The sequence below is a fragment of the Paralichthys olivaceus genome, chromosome 8 (genome assembly GCF_024713975.1).
Source record: "Paralichthys olivaceus isolate ysfri-2021 chromosome 8, ASM2471397v2, whole genome shotgun sequence".
NCBI classification, from domain to species: Eukaryota; Metazoa; Chordata; class Actinopteri; order Pleuronectiformes; family Paralichthyidae; genus Paralichthys; species Paralichthys olivaceus.
This window is the reverse complement of record NC_091100.1, coordinates 10,677,391-10,697,000: the sequence shown is the minus strand read 5'-3', so window position 1 is coordinate 10,697,000 and position 19,610 is coordinate 10,677,391. Positions and strand designations below refer to the sequence as shown.

Sequence of the window (19,610 nt, the reverse complement as noted above, 5' to 3'; positions counted from 1 at the left end):
ACACTGTCATGACTTACTAGGACCCAAAATAGAGCCATAGCTAACGCATTGTTAAACAAACGCTTGCTCTTCTTACCATGACAAATCAAAATGTCTGTTTAATTTAGATAATATTGTCTTAAATCATCTTAAATAGTTGTTTGTAAATAATGAGAGGTGTCTTTGCTAAAGCAACAGATATTTCCAGGTTGGGAAATTATATGTTTTGATTACCAGTATCCTGCAAAAAAAAAAAAAAAAGAATAAATAAAAAGATTCAGGGCATGAAGTCTTAGAAGTATGCAGGGGTCACCAGCAAACTCTTCTTACATGGAAGGTGTGTACACAATGTTTATAAATTAGGTTTCTCTATAAATATTGTGGAGAAACTACTGAATGCCTTCTCTCATTTTCTTGCACATGAGCACATTTGATAAACATCCACAGACATATTTCCTCTGAACCCTGAGGTGTAGGGTGTTATTCCTCGCGGCTCATCAAACGATGAGAAAAGCAGTGTAAACAGAATCGTTTGCCTCGAGCCCAACAAGGAGCTACTCTAAGAAATACACAATGCAGTCAGAGTTGTTTCAGAATCACCTGATGTCAATGTATGGCTCTTTCATTTGTTTTTAGTGGTTTTTAAAGACTGTCGAGCTGTGTTGCACAGAGACGTAAGCTATTCATGGGATACATTTGTTACTGGTTTACTCTCCTTGAGGGAATTTGTTTAATACAATGAAAATTGTATTTATTGCGTTACTTTATAAGAGGCAACATTGTAAGCAATGGGAGACTTTAGCTCTGTGGAAATTAAACTTAGTGGGTAAACACTATAATCTTGAGCTGATGGGTGCAAATGTTTTATTGTGAATATGCAGTCATGCTACAGTTGCAAATTCCCTAGTATGAATTATTTTATATATCAACTCCCTGTATTGAATCTGAGGTTACAGGTCTTGGTGTTTTCTTAGTGTCAGGCATACACTGTATATAACGATGGATGACATGATGGTTTCCCATGTGGGGAGGCAAAGTGTCCCGATTACTCCCTGGTGGCTGGCTGCAATATAAATCATGAATTCCTCCTCCGTGTCAGTGAATGTGACGTGGGCAAAACCAAAATGTCAAAATTCATTTATCAAAGAATTTTTTTTAAAGATGGTTTCTGTCATTTAGGTAGTTCGTATCACACTATCAATTTGATCAGATACATTTGGTATTAATTGTTATTGTGATGCTATAAAAACGTGGTGAAACATCATGATTGACAGCTGAGACTGACTCATGATTTGAACTCTCCACCTCAGCTCTGTCTCCCGATCACTACTGCGCAGACTCTGGCTGAAAATTATGTCATACTAGATCATGCATTATATCTGGATGGGGGGATGAAGTGGAGACACATCATCTTTCTTTACACACAGTAAAAAATAATGCAAAATTGATTCATGCTATTAAGTCAAGATGACACTGTTACTTTAATGCACTTTTCACTGGCCTGATGCAAAACTCTGCAGCTTGGCTATCTGGCTACCAGAACAAAGAAGAAAGAGCACTTACATCTGCATTTAGTTTCTCTGCACTGGCCTCTTGAAACATTTAAAATTGGATTTAGGTAATTCTCTTTCTTGGAGGACTAGGTTTGAGATATACTGCTAACTCTCATCTTAGCTATTTGTCATCAAGAACACTGCAATCATACTGCTTTATTGAAGGTCCTTGGCTTCGGTTGAAAGAAAATTGGGGAGGCAGCTGTTTGTCAATCATGCCCCACAGCTGCAGAAAACACTACCGATAGATATCAGGGAAACTAGCCCACAAACCAGACTTTAACAATGACTTTCCAAATCTGAAAGTCATTTCTTTTCACTTTTCTTTGCACTTATGCATGACTTTACTTCAATTAAAGTTAGTCAAGTTAAACATTACTTTTATTTTTATTGTTCACAGGGTTTTATTTTCAATCTTATGATCTGATTTTCTGGTAATTCTATCTATTTTTATGTGATGCATTTATCTATATAAGTATTTTTATTGTTTTAGAGATACTATCCAGAGCTTTGCTCTGTACTGTATCTCCAGTTCAGAGCCTTCATTCATAAATCGTTCAAAGACTCCAGCTAATTCTGGCCTGTGGGCCTTATTCAGTCCAGGGAGTATCTAACATAATTGTGTCTCACATTATTATGTCATACACATGGTAGACATAGAGGAACCACACTCTGCAGTAACACAGCAGATGAACTTGTGAATCATCTACTACCAGTGTTGTTCTCTATTACAGATGTAGATCGCTTATGTTTTACTTTTTCATTATCTTTCTCTTTATGTAAGAGGATGATAGGTAGATAGTCTTTAACCATTATCTGTCTCACCTGAGGAGGGATGTTGTTAGTTCTCACAGAGGGAATCCCCAAAATACCTTTTTTAGAACTTGGAGTGGTTAAAGTTGGACTTTTTTAATTCCCATGGAGTCTTGAGCTCCAGTTCTCAGAGTTGTCCCTAATACCCAGCATGGCTGTCTATTGGTGTGTGATGAAACAAGGCTACCTGTAGAAAATCTACATGAACAAGAGCAGGACATTTTATTTCCAGCCACTGAGCTGTTGTGGTTCAGTGCAAAGGTAGATGCAGAGGGTGTTTTGTCCTTGGAGCTCACAGTATACAATAACAACAAAAAGACCCTGGATTGAAGGTCATGTGGTACTTTTTGGTGTACATACATACATATATACATACATACCAGACAGATTGGTTTACTGGAAAGTTGGAATTGATATTTCTGGAGGTGTCTGTGTGATTGTTTGTGTAGCATTTGGTGTTTACATATGGAATACATCACACCAGTGTTTGTTTTGGGAACACGTCACTTTAGATTTGTGAATGAAAATGTGCACGTAGTATAAACAAGGGCAAACTGACAGGAAAAAATGCTTTACCTTAAAATGGAAAAACCAGATGTTAGCAATGTAATTATCATGCAGCAGATGGATGACGACGATGGATGTTATCACAGGAACTAAAAGTTGCATTTACAAATACATAACACTTTTTACTACAAAGTCCTTAACAAGGCATTAGTCAAATGTCACATTTTAAAAGGCTGCATCAAGGCTTTATCAAATCACATTCCATCCAACCATCCAATATCTATATCAATTATACTTTAAGGATTGCGGGGGCTGGAGCTAATCCCAGTTGACGTTGGCTGAGAGGTGGGTTAAATCCTGGACAGTTCGCCAGGGAATTGAAGGGCCGACAGACAGAGACAACATATCATTTTCACACCTATATATCATATACATATATATATATATATATATATGTATATGATCATTGATCTGCTTAATCTAATACCCAACTTCCAGATAGATTTGACCATTCAAAGACAGAAGATCTTTATAAGCTTTGGTATTCATAATTTACTTCTCTGTCTTTGATTTAAAAAACATAAACAATGAAAAACAAAGTTTTGGTAGCTTATTCGTTCATTAGGTAAGGTTCCAAAAGATCTATATAGACCTAACCTTGCTCGCTTGCTCCTTACATTCAGTTCACAGTATAAATTATACAAAAAAATACTATGAATGGTTATTAAAATCATCCATCCATCCTTAAGCCATACCATTTATCCTTTGAGGGTCAGGGGGGGACTTGGAGCCAATCTCAGTTGACATTGAGAGGCAAGGTACATCCTGGATAGGTCACCAGTCTGTCATGGGGCTGACGTACAAAGACGAACAACCATTCACACCTACGAGTAATTAAGGCCGTGTTCCACTTCCTCTCCATGGCCCTACCCCTAGATATGAATTGCCTTTTGCTCCAAACAGAGCCACAAGGGAGAGGTCTAGAAAATCCTCTCCTACGACCACTCGCTACGTCATCAGCAGCCAACCAATGTTATTACAGCAACAAACAATATCAATCGTTGGAACTGTTGGGTTTCTCTATATTAAATAAGATTTTAAGGTATTGACAATATAAACTATTGCTCTACTGTGAAAACCTGAACGGCGATTTTTTTTTCAAACTTCATATATAGGACACAGGAATAACGAATGTTACTCGTTACTCTCACTCAGACAGTTTACATGCTTGTTTTGACTGCATGAACAACGATTTTCCTGAATTCAATCACATTTTTATTTGCTACTGAAGATATTCCAGATATTCGGATTTAAAAAACATTTCATGGAGTTCATGGATTTTTAGATTTGGATTTCTGCCTAACCCTTTGTTGTTTGGGGGGTCATGAATAAACTAAAGTTACTGCAAACACAAACTTACATCCTCTGGTCGTTAATGAGTTGTTATACTGTTACCATCAAATGAAAATGACCACCTTCTCTAGATCTTAGTTACAACCCAGATTCGTCATTACTACAAATCAGCCCATAGAACCTTGTATTATCTATCCTCCTACAGGTTGTTCTGTACCATGACATACAGTGAATTGACCACAGGCACAATGTACAGATAACTAGATTCCAAAAGGTGTGTCAGACTTGTGTATTGTGCCATTACATGATGACACATCCCCAAGTCCTACATTGTATGGGAAGTTAAACATGCAATTTTTTCCACATCATAAGGCCCCAGGATTTAAAATGGCACCCTTTTATTAAAACGCAGAGCGCCGTCTCTGGCACCAGACAATGACAACTAAATCCTCTGACAAGACAAAAAAAAATCTCAGCCTCATTTCATCTCGGCAGCCTTTGTGCTTGTGTGCGTGTATATATATACTGTATGTGTGTATTGTGCTCTGTGTTTCCCTCCTTAAAACATGTATTTGTTGCTACACAGTTGGCCCTCAACTTGGCCAGCTATTGTGTTGTGTAATGATGATTGCATTCCTTGGGGGCTGCTAGCATCACTTATTATTTCCAGTCTTTCTAACCTGAGTGATGACGCACAGCTACATTAACTCCTCGTATCACTCTTTTTAAAAGTTGCTCAGAGCAGAGTTTAGATATCGACATTATTCATCATGTCCTTCTTCTATGAGCCACTGTCTGGTGTGGCTGCCTACCTGCATCAGAGACCTGCACCAAATGGATGATGCATAATTAAGATGGTAACCTACAGCAGAGACCTGACCCTGTCATAGCACTGAAAATAAGGCTGACAACCCCCGGGGCACACTTCCCTGTCCTTGTGAGGCATTCAAGTTACTGTTATACTGCTGCCTAACTATTATTGCCAGGCAGAGCTCATAGTGGCATTAAAATGGCCAACGTTTGCCAAACACTAAATTTTCATGAAAGGTTTTATAAAAAATATAATTAATGTCCTTCTGAGAAGATTTCTCTTATAATTTGTATGATCGTTTGTCTGTTTAGATATATAGTTATCAGATTTCATAGTCCTTGTGTTTGCTTTGAGAATATTGCCATGTTCTTTTTCATGTAGCAAATGGAAAATATTTGTGTACCAGGCATCTCTTTTTGTCAGCCAAGAGTTGTCAAACACACATACATTTGGGTCTGTCATATGTTAGGGACCGGTTCTGCGTGTCCTTGTTTCCACAGTCGAATCAATTTATCAGTCTGTGATCAAATCAGTGCTTATTTAGGTGTTGTGCAACAGTTTAATAAATCAGTCGTAGAGAGGTTCATATGTGTCTCCTAGTTTTTAATGTGCCGTTTCGAAGACGCTTGATAAATGACGGCCAATATTTTTCAAGGGTGATGTCATTTTCATTTCCTGAAAATGCCGTGGGGACACGAACAGCTGTGACCATTGCATTTCGTATAAGTCAGACGAAGGAGGAGAATAGATGTCCTTTGAAAAGACATCAATCCCAAACACCCACCGTGACACTAAGTCCCATCCCCTGATCTGTCCTCACACCGTGCATTTACATTATGTCCAGATATTCCGGGGTTTTATGTTTCCCAGTTAATAACAGAAAAGACTGTTAGGAGCTGGCGGTGTTGCGTGGCTGGACTGACAAAGCCGACATGAAAGCATGGGGGAACATAATCATTTTACAAGTTCAGCCGGCCCCAGCAGTCTTTGAAGTTGTCGCACCATGGATCATTACAGCAAGCCAACACACTGTTGTCTGGCTCTATATAGTATATCAGCACTGTTTGTGTACACAGCAGCTGTCTCTACGGTGGGCTCAGCCACAATAGGCAGGTGGTATGCTAGTGTTATCATGCTATCATTAGCATGTTTCCATTTGATCTGCTCGTGGATCCGTTTTTTTCTGTCAGACTTGAGGCCCTTTTTTTTTTCTTCCTTTTCCCAAACCACCCTAATCCCTGATTAGTACCACCTACACACAGCAACCCACCCACAAGTTCAGCTTGAGTCATCATTATCCTGGTTTACAAAAACATGCATATCATTCTCTGTACGTCTTGCAATCTGTGACAACCGAAAACCTTCACATTGATGGCAAAAGGCTGGCAGCTGTGAAGAGGTTGCGCGCGGGTCACATGTTATGTATAATGTGAATACGCTATTTTTTGTGCCGTTTTGCATAGACTACTCCTACAAGTCAACATTACATCACACTTATTAATGACACTATTTGAAACATGCTGGATATGGATGCAGCACCATGAGGAGATACATGTATGTAGCTGAAGGACCCTGGAATTGACTTTCATTAAATATAAAAAATGTACTTAAGAATTCAACCCTTGCAGTCAACACTAATGTGTGTCTATTCTCTACTGTGCAGAGATCCTCTAATTCGCGACATGTCAGTGTTCAGTCTGATCCGTTACGGGGGTGGGGGTGGGGGTGTGGAGGATGATGAAATGCAGACAGAGAAAATGATGATGAAATGGGATTATCTCTCCTGGTATTAAAAACGAGGTTCTTAAACGAGATTGACCTCAGTCCCTGTTACAGGTGTTTTGTATCCAATCTGTAGCGGCACCCACAGCCACGTCATGTTTGTGTAGTACATGTAAAGGGAAGTGTGTGTGAGTGTTTGGGCGTGTGTGTGTGAGTGATAATAGTTTTTCTTTTCCCCCTGTTCTGCGGTGAAACAAAAGTACATCAATGATACTCAAACCTTCTTCTCACCCCCATTGACTTGTATTTTTTCTTTTTACCACAGTTCTGCTCTCACAGATATCACACCACTCTCTTATTTTCTCACCCTTACTAACCTATTCTCAGCCTCTCCCTCCCTTGCTTCTCTTCTCTTCTGCTGCCCTTCCTCTAGTCCCTCCCTCGCAAACTACTTGCTATTCAGTTCAGGCAGGCTGCAGGCAGCATTGCTCTAGCTCCCCATACTGCTGCTGCAGGGCTAGACTTTTTTCTCCCCTGCTCTCTCTCTGTCTGTCAGATAACCAGACATTTCCCCTCACTCTTTTCCTTATTCTCCTGAAACGACGCACCTAAAACCTTCGCTTACAGCCCAACACACTTAATATTTAACCATTCCCATCCTCCTCATGCTTCTATTCTAAACCCCTGCATCGCTGCATGGTGCGTCGTCACCTGTAACTGCGCACTGTGGCATTTTTCATCAGCACAAAACTATGAAAGGAGCTGTGCATCAATCAGACCATAAGGCTGGTTTTCAACACTTATGAACCTTTGAGCCAGTTCACATTGGACATTCTGGGCAATCATTTTCCAACCATTTTAACACTTCCACCATAAAAAGGTGGACAAATCCAACAGGACACTTTTTTTAGATGCCATAGAAGAATTATCTCCACGCGTCAGGCACAACTTGGAGACTGAGTATTGTGTGGACATCTGAGACGTCTTTCTTTTATTCCAGAGCTACCTCTCTTTTTTGTTTCAGTGCTCATGCTGTTGCTGATGTACCTTTATTTTTCAGGCTGTTTTGGGATACCTTCACCCTACATTAAAAACTGAAATATCGAGGTTGATAGTTTACAGCCTTTCTAATGTCGTGCTGACTATGACTAAGGCAGATGCATAATGAAGACTTTATGATGCCTGTAACCTCCCTGTATGGGTAAAGGAAGGTTTGAATTTTCAAGAAAAGAATTGAATACCCTGGTTCAGGTCATGGTACTGGTTACAAACCTTTATATTTTTTGGATTATTTAAAAAAAAAAAAATCTTGGTCTACATAACCTTTTTACAAAAATCAACCGAATATACCCAACCATAAGCAGTCAAACCAAGCATCTGGGCCAGTAGGTGGCGATGAAGTAAATAAAGCTGTGGTCCATGTAATATCGGGTGAGGCAGACACCTGTGGATGCCAGTAATATTGTGCAGTAATTGTAAGTTTAGCTGCAAACGTACCTAGCAATGCTAACCAAATGTTGAGAAACCAGTCATAGCTGCCATTGTTTGTGTTGTTTCTCAGGCATGCTCATTATACAAACAACAGCGGGCATGTACAGAGTACGCTGTAAGATCATTGTAAACACTCTGTTTGACATGTACACACAGATACACAGAAAGTGGAGTTTTTAAAAATCTTCACTCTGAAAGGCGTTTGTAAAAATCTGTTTTAGTTACTTAGAATGTTGTTCGCATGAAATATTTTCACTTTTCATCGGCAGTGAAAATGTACTAGAATCATACACTATGCTACATATGCCTGTCTGCCTGTCTGCCCCACTCACCTGTTCCCCATTCCATTCTCCCTCGTATACACTGTATAAGGGTCAATTTCCATTTGTTTACTGCCGGATTGTCTTTGTGCCATATGCCTTGGCTTTACAGCGTGCCGTTCTCTGGCTGCCTGTTTTGATCCTGATTGTGTTTGCAAAGTTTTTTCTTTCTGTCTTTTGTTTTGTTTTTTTGGGGGGGGGGTTGTTCCTCAGTTAGACTGTTCTTTGTTTGGCTGCTTGGATTTTTGTATCCTTTTTTTTAAAGTAAGATTTACTTCCTTCCACCTCCTGAGTCATGCTCTTGTGTCCCTTCTCCTTGAACTGTGACACATTTATTATGTCTGACAATCAAAATGCACAGTGAAAAGAAACACATGCAACCTAATCTCCTTTGTGTTGGATCTGTCCCTTGTATATTTTTTTGTCAATTTCTGTCATTGCCTCTGTCTCCACTGCAGTTTTCAGTCTTTCTCGTCTCCTCTACCCTAAAAGTTTCCTATATTCCCTGATACATTTTTATATTTGCTGCAACTTCCAGCCAAAGGAGGGGCGTCCTTGTTTTGTGTAATTTACCACTGTCATCGACCCCTACCAGCTCTAGTAACGTTTCTTGAATTTTATGCTGCATTATAATATCAGTTTATTCTTCGTCTAAATCTTCTAGGTTCAATATTTTATGTTAGTGTTGCATCAATCTAATAATTACCCATGCAGCCATGCACACAGGGTGTTTACTCAGTTTTTACCCCATCTTAAACTGTTCATTTCATACAATGTGCTTGACGATGAGCCGGATGCTTCCTCTCATCCACAGCCTGCTTGACCACAGATGCTAATAGCCAGTGACAGGCCCACAGTCTAAACATGAGCCAGTGTAATGAGAGGAGTAAGCAAACGGCATCAGCCATTAAACATAAGAGAGCTTGTGCCAGAAGGCACTCCGGCTCCTCCTCAGGCAGTGCCGATCTCAGCTGCATTAACTCTAACTGACAGGAGACTGCCAGGCTCAAACAGCACTGTTACAGATACCATGAGCAACCATGTGAGAGGAGAGAAGACATGGAGCTCTGGTATAAGCAGCACTTCGGGTGTCGGGGGTAAACTGGTTTTCCTGAGGCACCACACAGGAGCTCTGGAAACTCCTTCATATTCCCATTAGCCATAAGAAGTGTGTGTGTGTGTGTGTGTGTGTGTGTGTTTGTGTGTGTGTTTCTACCTCTCACTCACAGTTAACACTGCCATTAAAGATTCAACTAAACGAATAACATCTATAAAAATTAGCATATTTCTGATACTTAATTATCTGCTTAATAAGAGAAAAAATAGAAAATACACTTTATTTAATTTCTAATCAACACTTAAACAACAATTTAATACATATATATATATATATCACACGATATGAAGATAAGCTGGATAAGCATTCTGTTAGACCTCCTCAAAATTGTTACTGATGTGTACAGGTTGTGAAACACAAAGAACGATGAGTTACATGTTGTGCACTAGCCATCCCAAGGACAAGGACTGAGAGCTATTGCCAAAGGTCATTATCACTTTCATTATACCTCATTTATCAAAAAGAAAGTCCGGCATTCAGAACTATATGAACACTTTTTAAGATACAATCATTAAGAGTATGAAACTCATTCAGTGCAATAAGCTTTATCCATGCGACAGAAGAGAACTATTCCCTTTTCTGTCTTATTTCACTGTAAACAGCTGCACTGAGGAAAAATAAAAACAACTAATTATCCGAGACAGTCACAAAAACAGCCGAAGCACATAAAGCCCTCAGAGGCAAGGTGTAAAAATAATGTCTCCAGTCAGTGGCATCAAAAGTCTTGTGCACAACATAATGCTGCTCATGGATCTGTAGTGTAACACAAAACAAGGGTCAAGTTTTGTCCAAAACCTCAGTTTTTTCTGGCCATATCAGCTTTTTTAATAATGTTGTGTGAGGTCAAGTTGCAAAAAAAAAAAAACAGACATGCATTTTGAAGTTATTACCATCTACATATATAATAATTATGTATTTATTATAAAATAATTAATTTGTTATACTCTTTTATATTATATATATATATATATATATATATATATATATATTTATTTAATTATTTGACCTCTGTACTTGAAAAATCTGAAAAACTTAAATGAAATATAAATCGTTAAAATAAAACAGTCTGCATAGGTTTCCTCATCTGCTCAACCCTTATTTAAGAGGCGTGTATAGAATGTGTGAGTGTGAGTTGTTGTCGGTCTGAATGTGTTAGTCTTGCAATCCACTGGTGAGCTGTGGCTGTATGCCCAGTGTGGACTGGGAGAGACCTATGGATGGAGGGGAAAACAAAATGACACACAATCTTTTCATCTAACTTTAATTTATATACATTTTACACCTCTGACCCTCTCAGAAAAATTGTCTGCCAACTAATTGGTTTTTGTGTGTGTGTGTGTGTGTGTGTGCGTGTGTGTGTGCGTGCGTGTGTGAGAGAGAAAGTGAAAGAGAGAGAGAGAGAGAGACATATATACTATCACATGCACACATGCTGCTGGTATTGATTCCGTGCTTATTTACTCCAGCGTTGCGTTGTGCCCGTGCTATATCTATCTATTTGAATTTTTGATATTTTGATTCGACATCTATTTCTGTTCTGCTCTGTCGTCTCATTTATAAAAAGGAAAGAAAAACACTAAGCCGCTCATCTTGAAGCATTTTTTTCTTCCCAGTCGCAGGCATTGCAGCGTGTTTACTTTTCCAGTATCCTGTAATCAAACTAGCTGATAGCCACCGCTGCACCTCTTTAAGTTCCACTTAATGAGAACAATTCAAATTGGCCCATCTATGGCACTACAGCTGAGGGAGCACAACTTATCTTAATGAGGATCTAGCTATACCCATTATCTGCTGGTAACCCGACCAACACGTTACCACTATTATCAGCCCCCACCCCGGCTCTCGCGCACACACAAACACTTTCTCACCCTCTCGTTATCTGCTCGCCTTCCCCTTTAAGCCCTCTGCAGACAGTGTAACCACATTGGACAGTAATTGTACCTCTCGCTCCTGCCTAATTGAATTGACAAGGAGCCGGATTGATATCATTTAACACATTGATCTTGAGAGACAATAAGACAGAATGCTTCATACCCCAACACCCCTCCCCCCTCTGTCGCGTCTTTCCTCCCCCACCTGTCTCCTGTTTGCTTTCTCTCTCCCTCATGAGTCATCTGCTCATTTCTCTGTTTTGCCATGTTATTGCCTATGAATGACCAGATAAATCCCCCAGTTATTTCAACCACTTCTCGGGTTTCTGCATTTTGTTGCCACTGTCAATATCATTGCATTAGTTTCAAGTGACACGCGGAGACATGATACCAGAATACGGAGAATGCCAGAAATAAAAGCTTTGGCCGTTTGTGCACATAACGCTTAGAATAAGAATAAACATTGACAACTTGTATTGTACATGGTACTTGGTACTTGGATTCAGAAATCAAAGGACTACAAAGGAAAATCTATTGTTTAAAAATTCAGCCACAATTGCATGTAATACACAAATATATTTGATCAAACAATATTTGATAAATGTATGTGAAATAGTTTGTGCTGCAGTGCACCACTGAATTAAACAACGTGAGCGCGAGCGAGTGAACATGCTCCGGGCCCTCAGCTGCACCGTCCACCAGCCCATCTCCTGAGTGGGCAATGCTGCTTCTATTACCCCAATACACTCTTCATGCTCATTTTCAAGCACCCTGCCACGTCTTCCTCTCCCCTACTGGGAATGAATGAGTGCACACGGGGGGTAGAAAATAATGGATGGGGACAGTTGGGAACAGTGTCTGCCAAACACCACAGGGACTTGAGTTTAGTAGAAAAAAACATTCATGTACATTCATAATGCGACAGTCAAAAACTAATCAATCAATGTTGGTGTCTGTTGAATCAACATTTAGTGCGAGCGAATTGGAGAGCGTAATTCCTACACACATACAGGACCACACCTAGATGGGAATGGAGCAATGTCAAATTTATGTGATTTCCTGGATAAACACATAAATAAAACAGTGTGACTCAGTTTGTCTCTCTCACTTTGTTTCTCACACACACCCACATGTGCACGCACATATCAAAGACCACAGTTTTGACTGACCAGGGATAAATTTGTGGCTGACGCATTTACTAACCTATGATTCATTATTTGTGGACAGCCTTGTATATAAAGTTTGTGATGGGGGATTCATGCGTAGTGTTTTTAATTGGGTGTTTTATGGTTTGCAGAAAACCCAACATGAGCAATGCATTTTCATTCCCTGTTGAAGGAGTAATGCCAGATTAATGTGGAAGTGGAAGTGCAGGATATTTTTAGTAATTGTGGTCTTCTCCCTGTAATTGTCTGAAGCATGCGGCATTGATCTTTGAAGATACATGGTTACTCACAGAGAATACACGCACCAATACTTCTGTCAATAGGAGCTCAAAATAACAGGGGCTGGGTTTTGTCCCTTTAGACTGACATCATTGTGCTGTTTTAATCTCCTTAACTCAGATTAAAGAGTTCAGAGTTTTGAGAAATAAAACAGATGGGATTTCTGATTCCAGAAAATGGAGAGAGAGAGAGAGAGAGAGACAGAGAGAGAAAAAACATGCGCACTAATTATGTTTGTCTATTCATCTTATGAATAAGAGGATTTGTTTATGTCATCTAGAGCCTATCCACTCTCTCTTTCACTTGGTTCAATTAAGGTTGTCGGTTAAATATAAAAGTCACGTGAATATGTGTGAAGTGTCCTAAGAAAGGTTCCAGTTGAGCCCCTTTTTAAATTTGGTGGTGAGCATCTTTAATCCTGTGTGTCCCTTTGGTGCCTTAATGACACATTAGGCTTTTCAGGCAGCACAATGACTAATGTGACTAATGCTGTCATGTGTCCTGCTTTGGCGTAGAGGAGCATGCACATCCACATGTCAGCATTATAGATTGACACACACTTGAAGGGAGAAGAGTGCTACCTTCATTTCCTCCCTCAACAACTCTCTCAAAGTCATTCGAGGCAGGCTTCAGAATGTAATGTTCAAATGTATTAAATGCACATAAAGTGCACTTAAATATGCGTCACTATAGTGGTAAGTCAGTTTGATGCACTGCTCCACAAAAAAAAGAGCGACATCATGTGATTGCTATTAGAAGAGGGGGTGACTAACTGTTGTATGAGCTAGGAGACAAATGAGTCATTCCTAATGTTTAACGTCCATATGAAAGAAAATGCGTGCTATATGAGCCTTGGCGAAGGGCAAGTCAGCAATACATTACACAGAAAAGGGAATTATCTGTTTTTATGGCTACAGGCTCTTTTCATTGAGCTGCACTTTCACATCAATGACCTTGCACACATGTGAATTCCCCACAGCACATGCCCACACTTAAACTCCTGCAGAGGTTAGAGTGTGCCGACATTTAAATTAGGAAAATGCTCAAAGATTGTGGTTGTTGGATTGGATCTTGAATACTCCTGAATGTAAGGTATTTTAAAAAAAAGAAAGAGCAAGGACAATAAAACATTGGTTCTGTACTGGTTCTCTGATGGGTTCAGTGACAGTCGAACAACACTTGAAGTTGTTTACTAAAGCGCACATGCTTTCTGAACTAAATTGACCTTTTAAGGGAAGTGCTCAATTAGTCAATGTCAAGGTGTTGAGTTAACGGTGGCATCGCTCCCTCTCTGCTGATCTCTCCGAGTGTGATAGACAGCATATTCAGAACTTACGTAGAAACTGTCATTTTATAACCTGATAATGAGGTGTTGGAAATGACCATCAATGTTAACCTTGAGCTATAAGTTTAGCAGGAGCTGGGTGTTTGATGGTGTATCGTTTAGTTCTCTGTGACACAAAGATATGTGTTGTCTTCCACTCAATAACTGAAAGGGCAGGACAATCGTGCAGCAAAACAAAGTTAAGGAGCCACATTTTTTGTCCTGTTAACCACATGATAATGAATAAATACCAACATTTGCTTTTTGTTTAAGAGTATAGTCGTCAGTTGGTCTCATAGAAATCCTCATCTGAAACAAACAAGGATGAATGGGAGTCTGTGTCACTACGTGTGTGTTTTCTGCAAAGGCTGATGAGCATTTTGGTTGTTTGCCTTCATGCTATGCTGAGCAGAGCTGTGAGATGGTTGCCTGGCAACGAAACAACTAATTTTGTATGCTGGCATTGCTTCCACAGACTGTGTCTTACAATCTGTTGATCATCCCGTGAACCATTGTTTCCTTTTGCAAAAATATCTTTATACCACCTGAAATTATTCAATCAGCAGATTTTTATACTTTTCTTTTTTGTCTACAACATAAATTGCACCATCCATAAAAACTTTAGTCAGTATTGTCAGTAGCTATATAAAGCACACGTTTTCAAACAGGGATGGTCTCAATTTTTAATTCATCAGCTGTCAAAACAAAAGGACAAAGTAATTAACATGAATGATTATTTGTAGACCTTTAGTTTGAAATCTGGTGGCATTTGACTTTGTGCGGCAGCTGATTGAGAGGACCTGAGGGAGGGTTGCAGCACATTCCTCACTCTTAAGGACTAAACTCTTAAACAGGGTCCCGATTTCAACACTTGTTTCCACTTCTAATGTTGCTCCATTAATTTCACTCATTTAAATAAACTTAGGAAATTTGAAAAACCTTGTTAACCAATCATTTTTTTCTCAGAACAACCACAGCCTCTTGGATCAATCACGTGTTGTACTAGTAACATACACTGTAATATTCATAATCTTCCGTTAGGAAATTAGGAAACTGGTGACAATAAATTATTCTAAGTCTATTAAAAATCTCGAAAATGGTGCATTCAGAACAACCCAATTAGGATTCTATCACTCTCCATGTTCTGAGTGACACATGTATGTCTTTCTTTCAAGAGATCAGGATCTGGAGTAGAAATAATTTGTTAAAAGACACAAGAGATTTTGTTTAGTGCCATTAGAAGAGCCCTGCTTAAGCCTCCTATAGACTGAATAAAACAAGCTACATAATTCTGCCAGTGTGTGATTTTACATTGCATGCTGGTGCTCCAGAATCAGAGACATGACGACTAACAGCATCATTATCTCTCCATTGATGCAGGTCTTTGACGATCTTCTCTGCTGGCATAAAGGCAGATCAGCAATGCCCCTAATGTTCCCTGTTTGCACCTTTTACACAGAAGGGTGAGGCAGAATAATGGTGCAACATTCCCACCTTCAACAGGCTCTTTAATAGCCTGCCTCAGCAACTCCTACTAGTTGGTTGGAATGCTTGCACACTTTAGAGTGGGAACACTTTCACTGTTTTCCCATTGAAATGCTGCATTGTTAGGTGAAAAGAATTAGCTGGTGACTCTGTATGTATCAGTTGGAGCACATGGTCGTCTAAACCGTTGCAAAGTCAGTAGGAGTTGGCAGATACAGGAAGTGCACTGGGCAGAGGAACTGGGTGAAAAATAAAATGATAGTTGCCAGAGAAGCTAGTTGCTAGGTAACATATTTAACTGTTTGACTCATGTTGTCTCTGACTCCAGTTTAATCAAGGACTGCTTGGTATCGTCACCATATGTTCTGTGATGAAGGGTATGTCAGAGATCAGTAATCTAAACCAACTATACCCATGCATGCTTTGTTTGTGTCACTTGTGTACACAATGTGTGGTGCAATGTTTGGAATCAAACAGTAACAGGGTATCGGCATGTGCTCTAAGTGTATTAACTTGGTGTTTGTGTTTTTTCTTTTCACAGACTGGCAGGAAAGAGAAAGGTGACCCATTGAACTCAGCCATTGATAAAATGACCAAAAAGACCAGGGACCTGCGTCGACAGGTGAGTACATGTTTTCATTGTACATCACCATCTCCATCTATCAGTTAAACCCTGTATCAACTGCACCTTTTCGTGAAACATTGTGTGACCTTCAAGCAGCTTTAAAGATTAAGGCTGGAGATATTCTATATTTTTGGTATAGAAAATGCTATGATGATACGAGCCAACAGGGTGTTACCCTGTCCATGACACTCCTCAGTCTTCTAAAAAAGGCTCAATCATTGTATTTAAGTAGCTGGCTGTTTCGAAAGTCTTTGTGAAACATGGGTAAATGTTTTTTGGGGGAACTAAATACAAAAGGAGGATAGCATATGTGGAATTAATCCACATTAAGATGTTATATATGAACAGAATTAAAAGTAAAATAATAGATAATGTATAATAGTCACAGTATTATTGAGAAACAGGGACCAAAGCATCTATGACTGAACCCTTTTCTCAAACAAATCTTTATTGTCCATTCTTGTTATTTTAAAGATCACAGAGGTTTATTTATTATTTAGATTTGAGTGACCCTTGACAGTCACAAGTGACAGGGTTAACAAACGTACTGCAACGACAGAACGTTTCGTTGGAGCTCACAGCAGAAATACAAACATGGGGACATGAAACTTTCGCCCAGTTGTGAGGTTTATTCTGGGACCAAGGCAACGCCCCTATTTCTTCTTTTCTTTCATCCTCTTATTTCAGAAGCGTTTCAAGATTGCATTTCATTCCTAAGCATTTTTTTCAGTGAACAATCAAATGAATTTCAGGCATTCAGTCATATTGATCCATGGTCTACTTTTGATTGTTGAACTCAGAAGAGTTGTATCAGGAAGCTGCAGTAAAATTACCTTCCAAATTCCAAAAGCTACCCTCCAATAGGGAAGAATAAGTAGGTGATTCATTCTGCGATACACAGTGTCAGAACTCAAAAGCAATATTGATTTATCTTGGCTTGGCTGGCTGAAGACAAGATTTATCTGGCTTTGGGTCTCGCAGGGTATGACAAAAATGTTGACACCACACTTCGGAAAAAAAAGAGGACACGTAAGTGTCTGTTGATGCAATGCCATCACTCGAACATGCCTCTGAGGTGCTCTGTCGATTTCTACTAATTAAAACTCAAATTCTGTATGACTTGTCTTACACATGTTTTAGTAGACAAGTATATTTGAGTACATATCTCCCCCCCCAAAAAAGAAAAAAATGGGTCATCTCAATACCCTGTCCTGTCATGCACTGTAGGGTTTTCTTTTCAGATTGAGATACATTCAGGCAACAATTGACAATAGCAGCTACCTGCACAGAGTAGATGTGTTTGTGTCCTCTCTGACCTCAGAAGACCAGGGTATCATTCCAGATGGGGGGCTATAACTTTCCCTCCCGTTGGGCATTTGGTGGGGCTGTCAGACAGGCTGGCAGGCGGTTTTCATACTGACAGGATGTTCTATTGACTCAGAGGTTGGCTTGACAGAATGGGCGGTCTGTTTGAGCTTTGAGTTTAGATGGGAGGGCAAAGCCGCGGCACACATGCAGACATTACATAGAGCCGTGATACCACAATTATGTGAACAAGTTAAAAGTTTAGCACGTCAGCAGCGGAGTGTAGAGACACAAGATCTTCCTGTGGGGAGGAGCACCATTGTGTGTTTGAGCATTTCAGTCTTTACCCTATTATGGAGGGGAGGGATCAAATATTAGAGCAGATGAGTACAAATGACAGACAGCATTTGTGAAATGGGAGCAGGTAAGACCGAACAAGCCTACTGACAACACCGCCAGAGAGACGCAGCATTCTTTTTTCCCTTCAAGCTGTTGTGTGTACATACAAGACAATACTAAGCTGTCTGTTTTCCAGGGCAAACTGCATAGATGTCAAGCATGTCGTTCCCCCTCCCCTTTTGGTTTTCTTAGAATTTCCATAGCGTTTATCCGTCTGATGGAGGCAACAAAGTTCAACATTAGCACAAGCCTTTTGCATCTCAAGTGCTCAGAGAACATTTGATCACCAACATGACTGTCAAATGTTAGTTCCACCTTAATTCTCAAATGTCTTAATCTGTTGTTATTTAAGTCTTCATAAAAATGATTCCATGTTTGGTCTTTATCAACAGTAATCTTCTGTATCCCTCAACGGGGAACCTTCACGCATGTAGAAACAAATCCATGATTCAGTCAATACTTTCCTTATGAGATGTACACAATCACTTGGAAGTTTAAAAAAACCCTAAGTATCTCGACATAGGCCTCTTCAGCGACTCTCCATCATCAACTCTTCAAGTCTATCATCCAAGCCAGGCTGGTGATCAAGTCCACATTAGTGTTCTGCATTATTAACAGTTGAAGTAATGCATGTAAATTATGGGCTGCCTGCTTAATGCTGAAGTACACCCGACCTTATTTCAATGGGGAGAAGCTACATTTTATGTATAGCTCAATGCCTCTGTGATCATATGACTCTTTTCAATATCTGAAACTGGTTGACTTGCATTGTAACCCGATTGCACAGTTTGCAATCGGGTTACAGTTTGATGCTAGAGGACTATGAACCTCTTTTAGTATAAATAACAAATATGCAAATGAGTTGTTTGTTTAGGCGAGGACTCCTGGTGGAGTCTCATTCGGCCTCTCTAACAGACAAGATCATGGATTTGTTTGTTCATTTCCATATAAACAAAGAATAAGTGCAATTGTTCACCTAACTTATACAGCACTATTTAGATATAGCCTATATCCACAGACAACAAGTTACAGTGCAACTTTAGCTGCCATCAAACAAGAAGGATTTTTCTCTTGGCCTTTTTTTTAATTACACACCAAGATAGGGCAGATGAAGGACAAGTACCACAAGTATGTCATATCTTACTGCTTCCTCCCTTACAATATTATTTTTAATTTTTAAAAATGACTCTATTCAACGGGTCAAGTGCCACCAACAAGACAAGAGAGATGAAAGGAGAGTGAGGTTGACTTTTTGATACAACACAAGTAAACAGATCAGGGCAATTATTTAAAAGAAGCACAATAAAAAATAACCAATCTGAGGATTTAAATGTCTTTTTTTAACATTGAATTAAAATGTCTTTCCTCTCTTTTCAATTAGTATTCATTCAGTAACTAGCCCGACAAAGTTGTTGGAAATGAGCCATGTGTTCTACCCACTGTCATCCTGCCTGTGATGAATGCATCTGTCAACTTATCTCTCTGGGCCT

At 39.5% G+C, this 19,610-nt stretch overlaps 1 protein-coding gene across 2 annotated transcripts in view; it reads left to right on the top strand.

The window, feature by feature from the left end:
• The window catches only part of ctnna2 (catenin (cadherin-associated protein), alpha 2), a 267,738-nt gene that overhangs the window by 175,309 nt on the left and 72,819 nt on the right, over positions 1-19,610 (top strand). For both annotated transcript variants that reach the window (XM_020100468.2, XM_069530270.1), the window contains exon 8: positions 16,333-16,413. In XM_020100468.2, the coding sequence (XP_019956027.2) occupies positions 16,333-16,413 (81 nt within the window). The remainder of the gene's footprint in view (positions 1-16,332; positions 16,414-19,610) is intronic.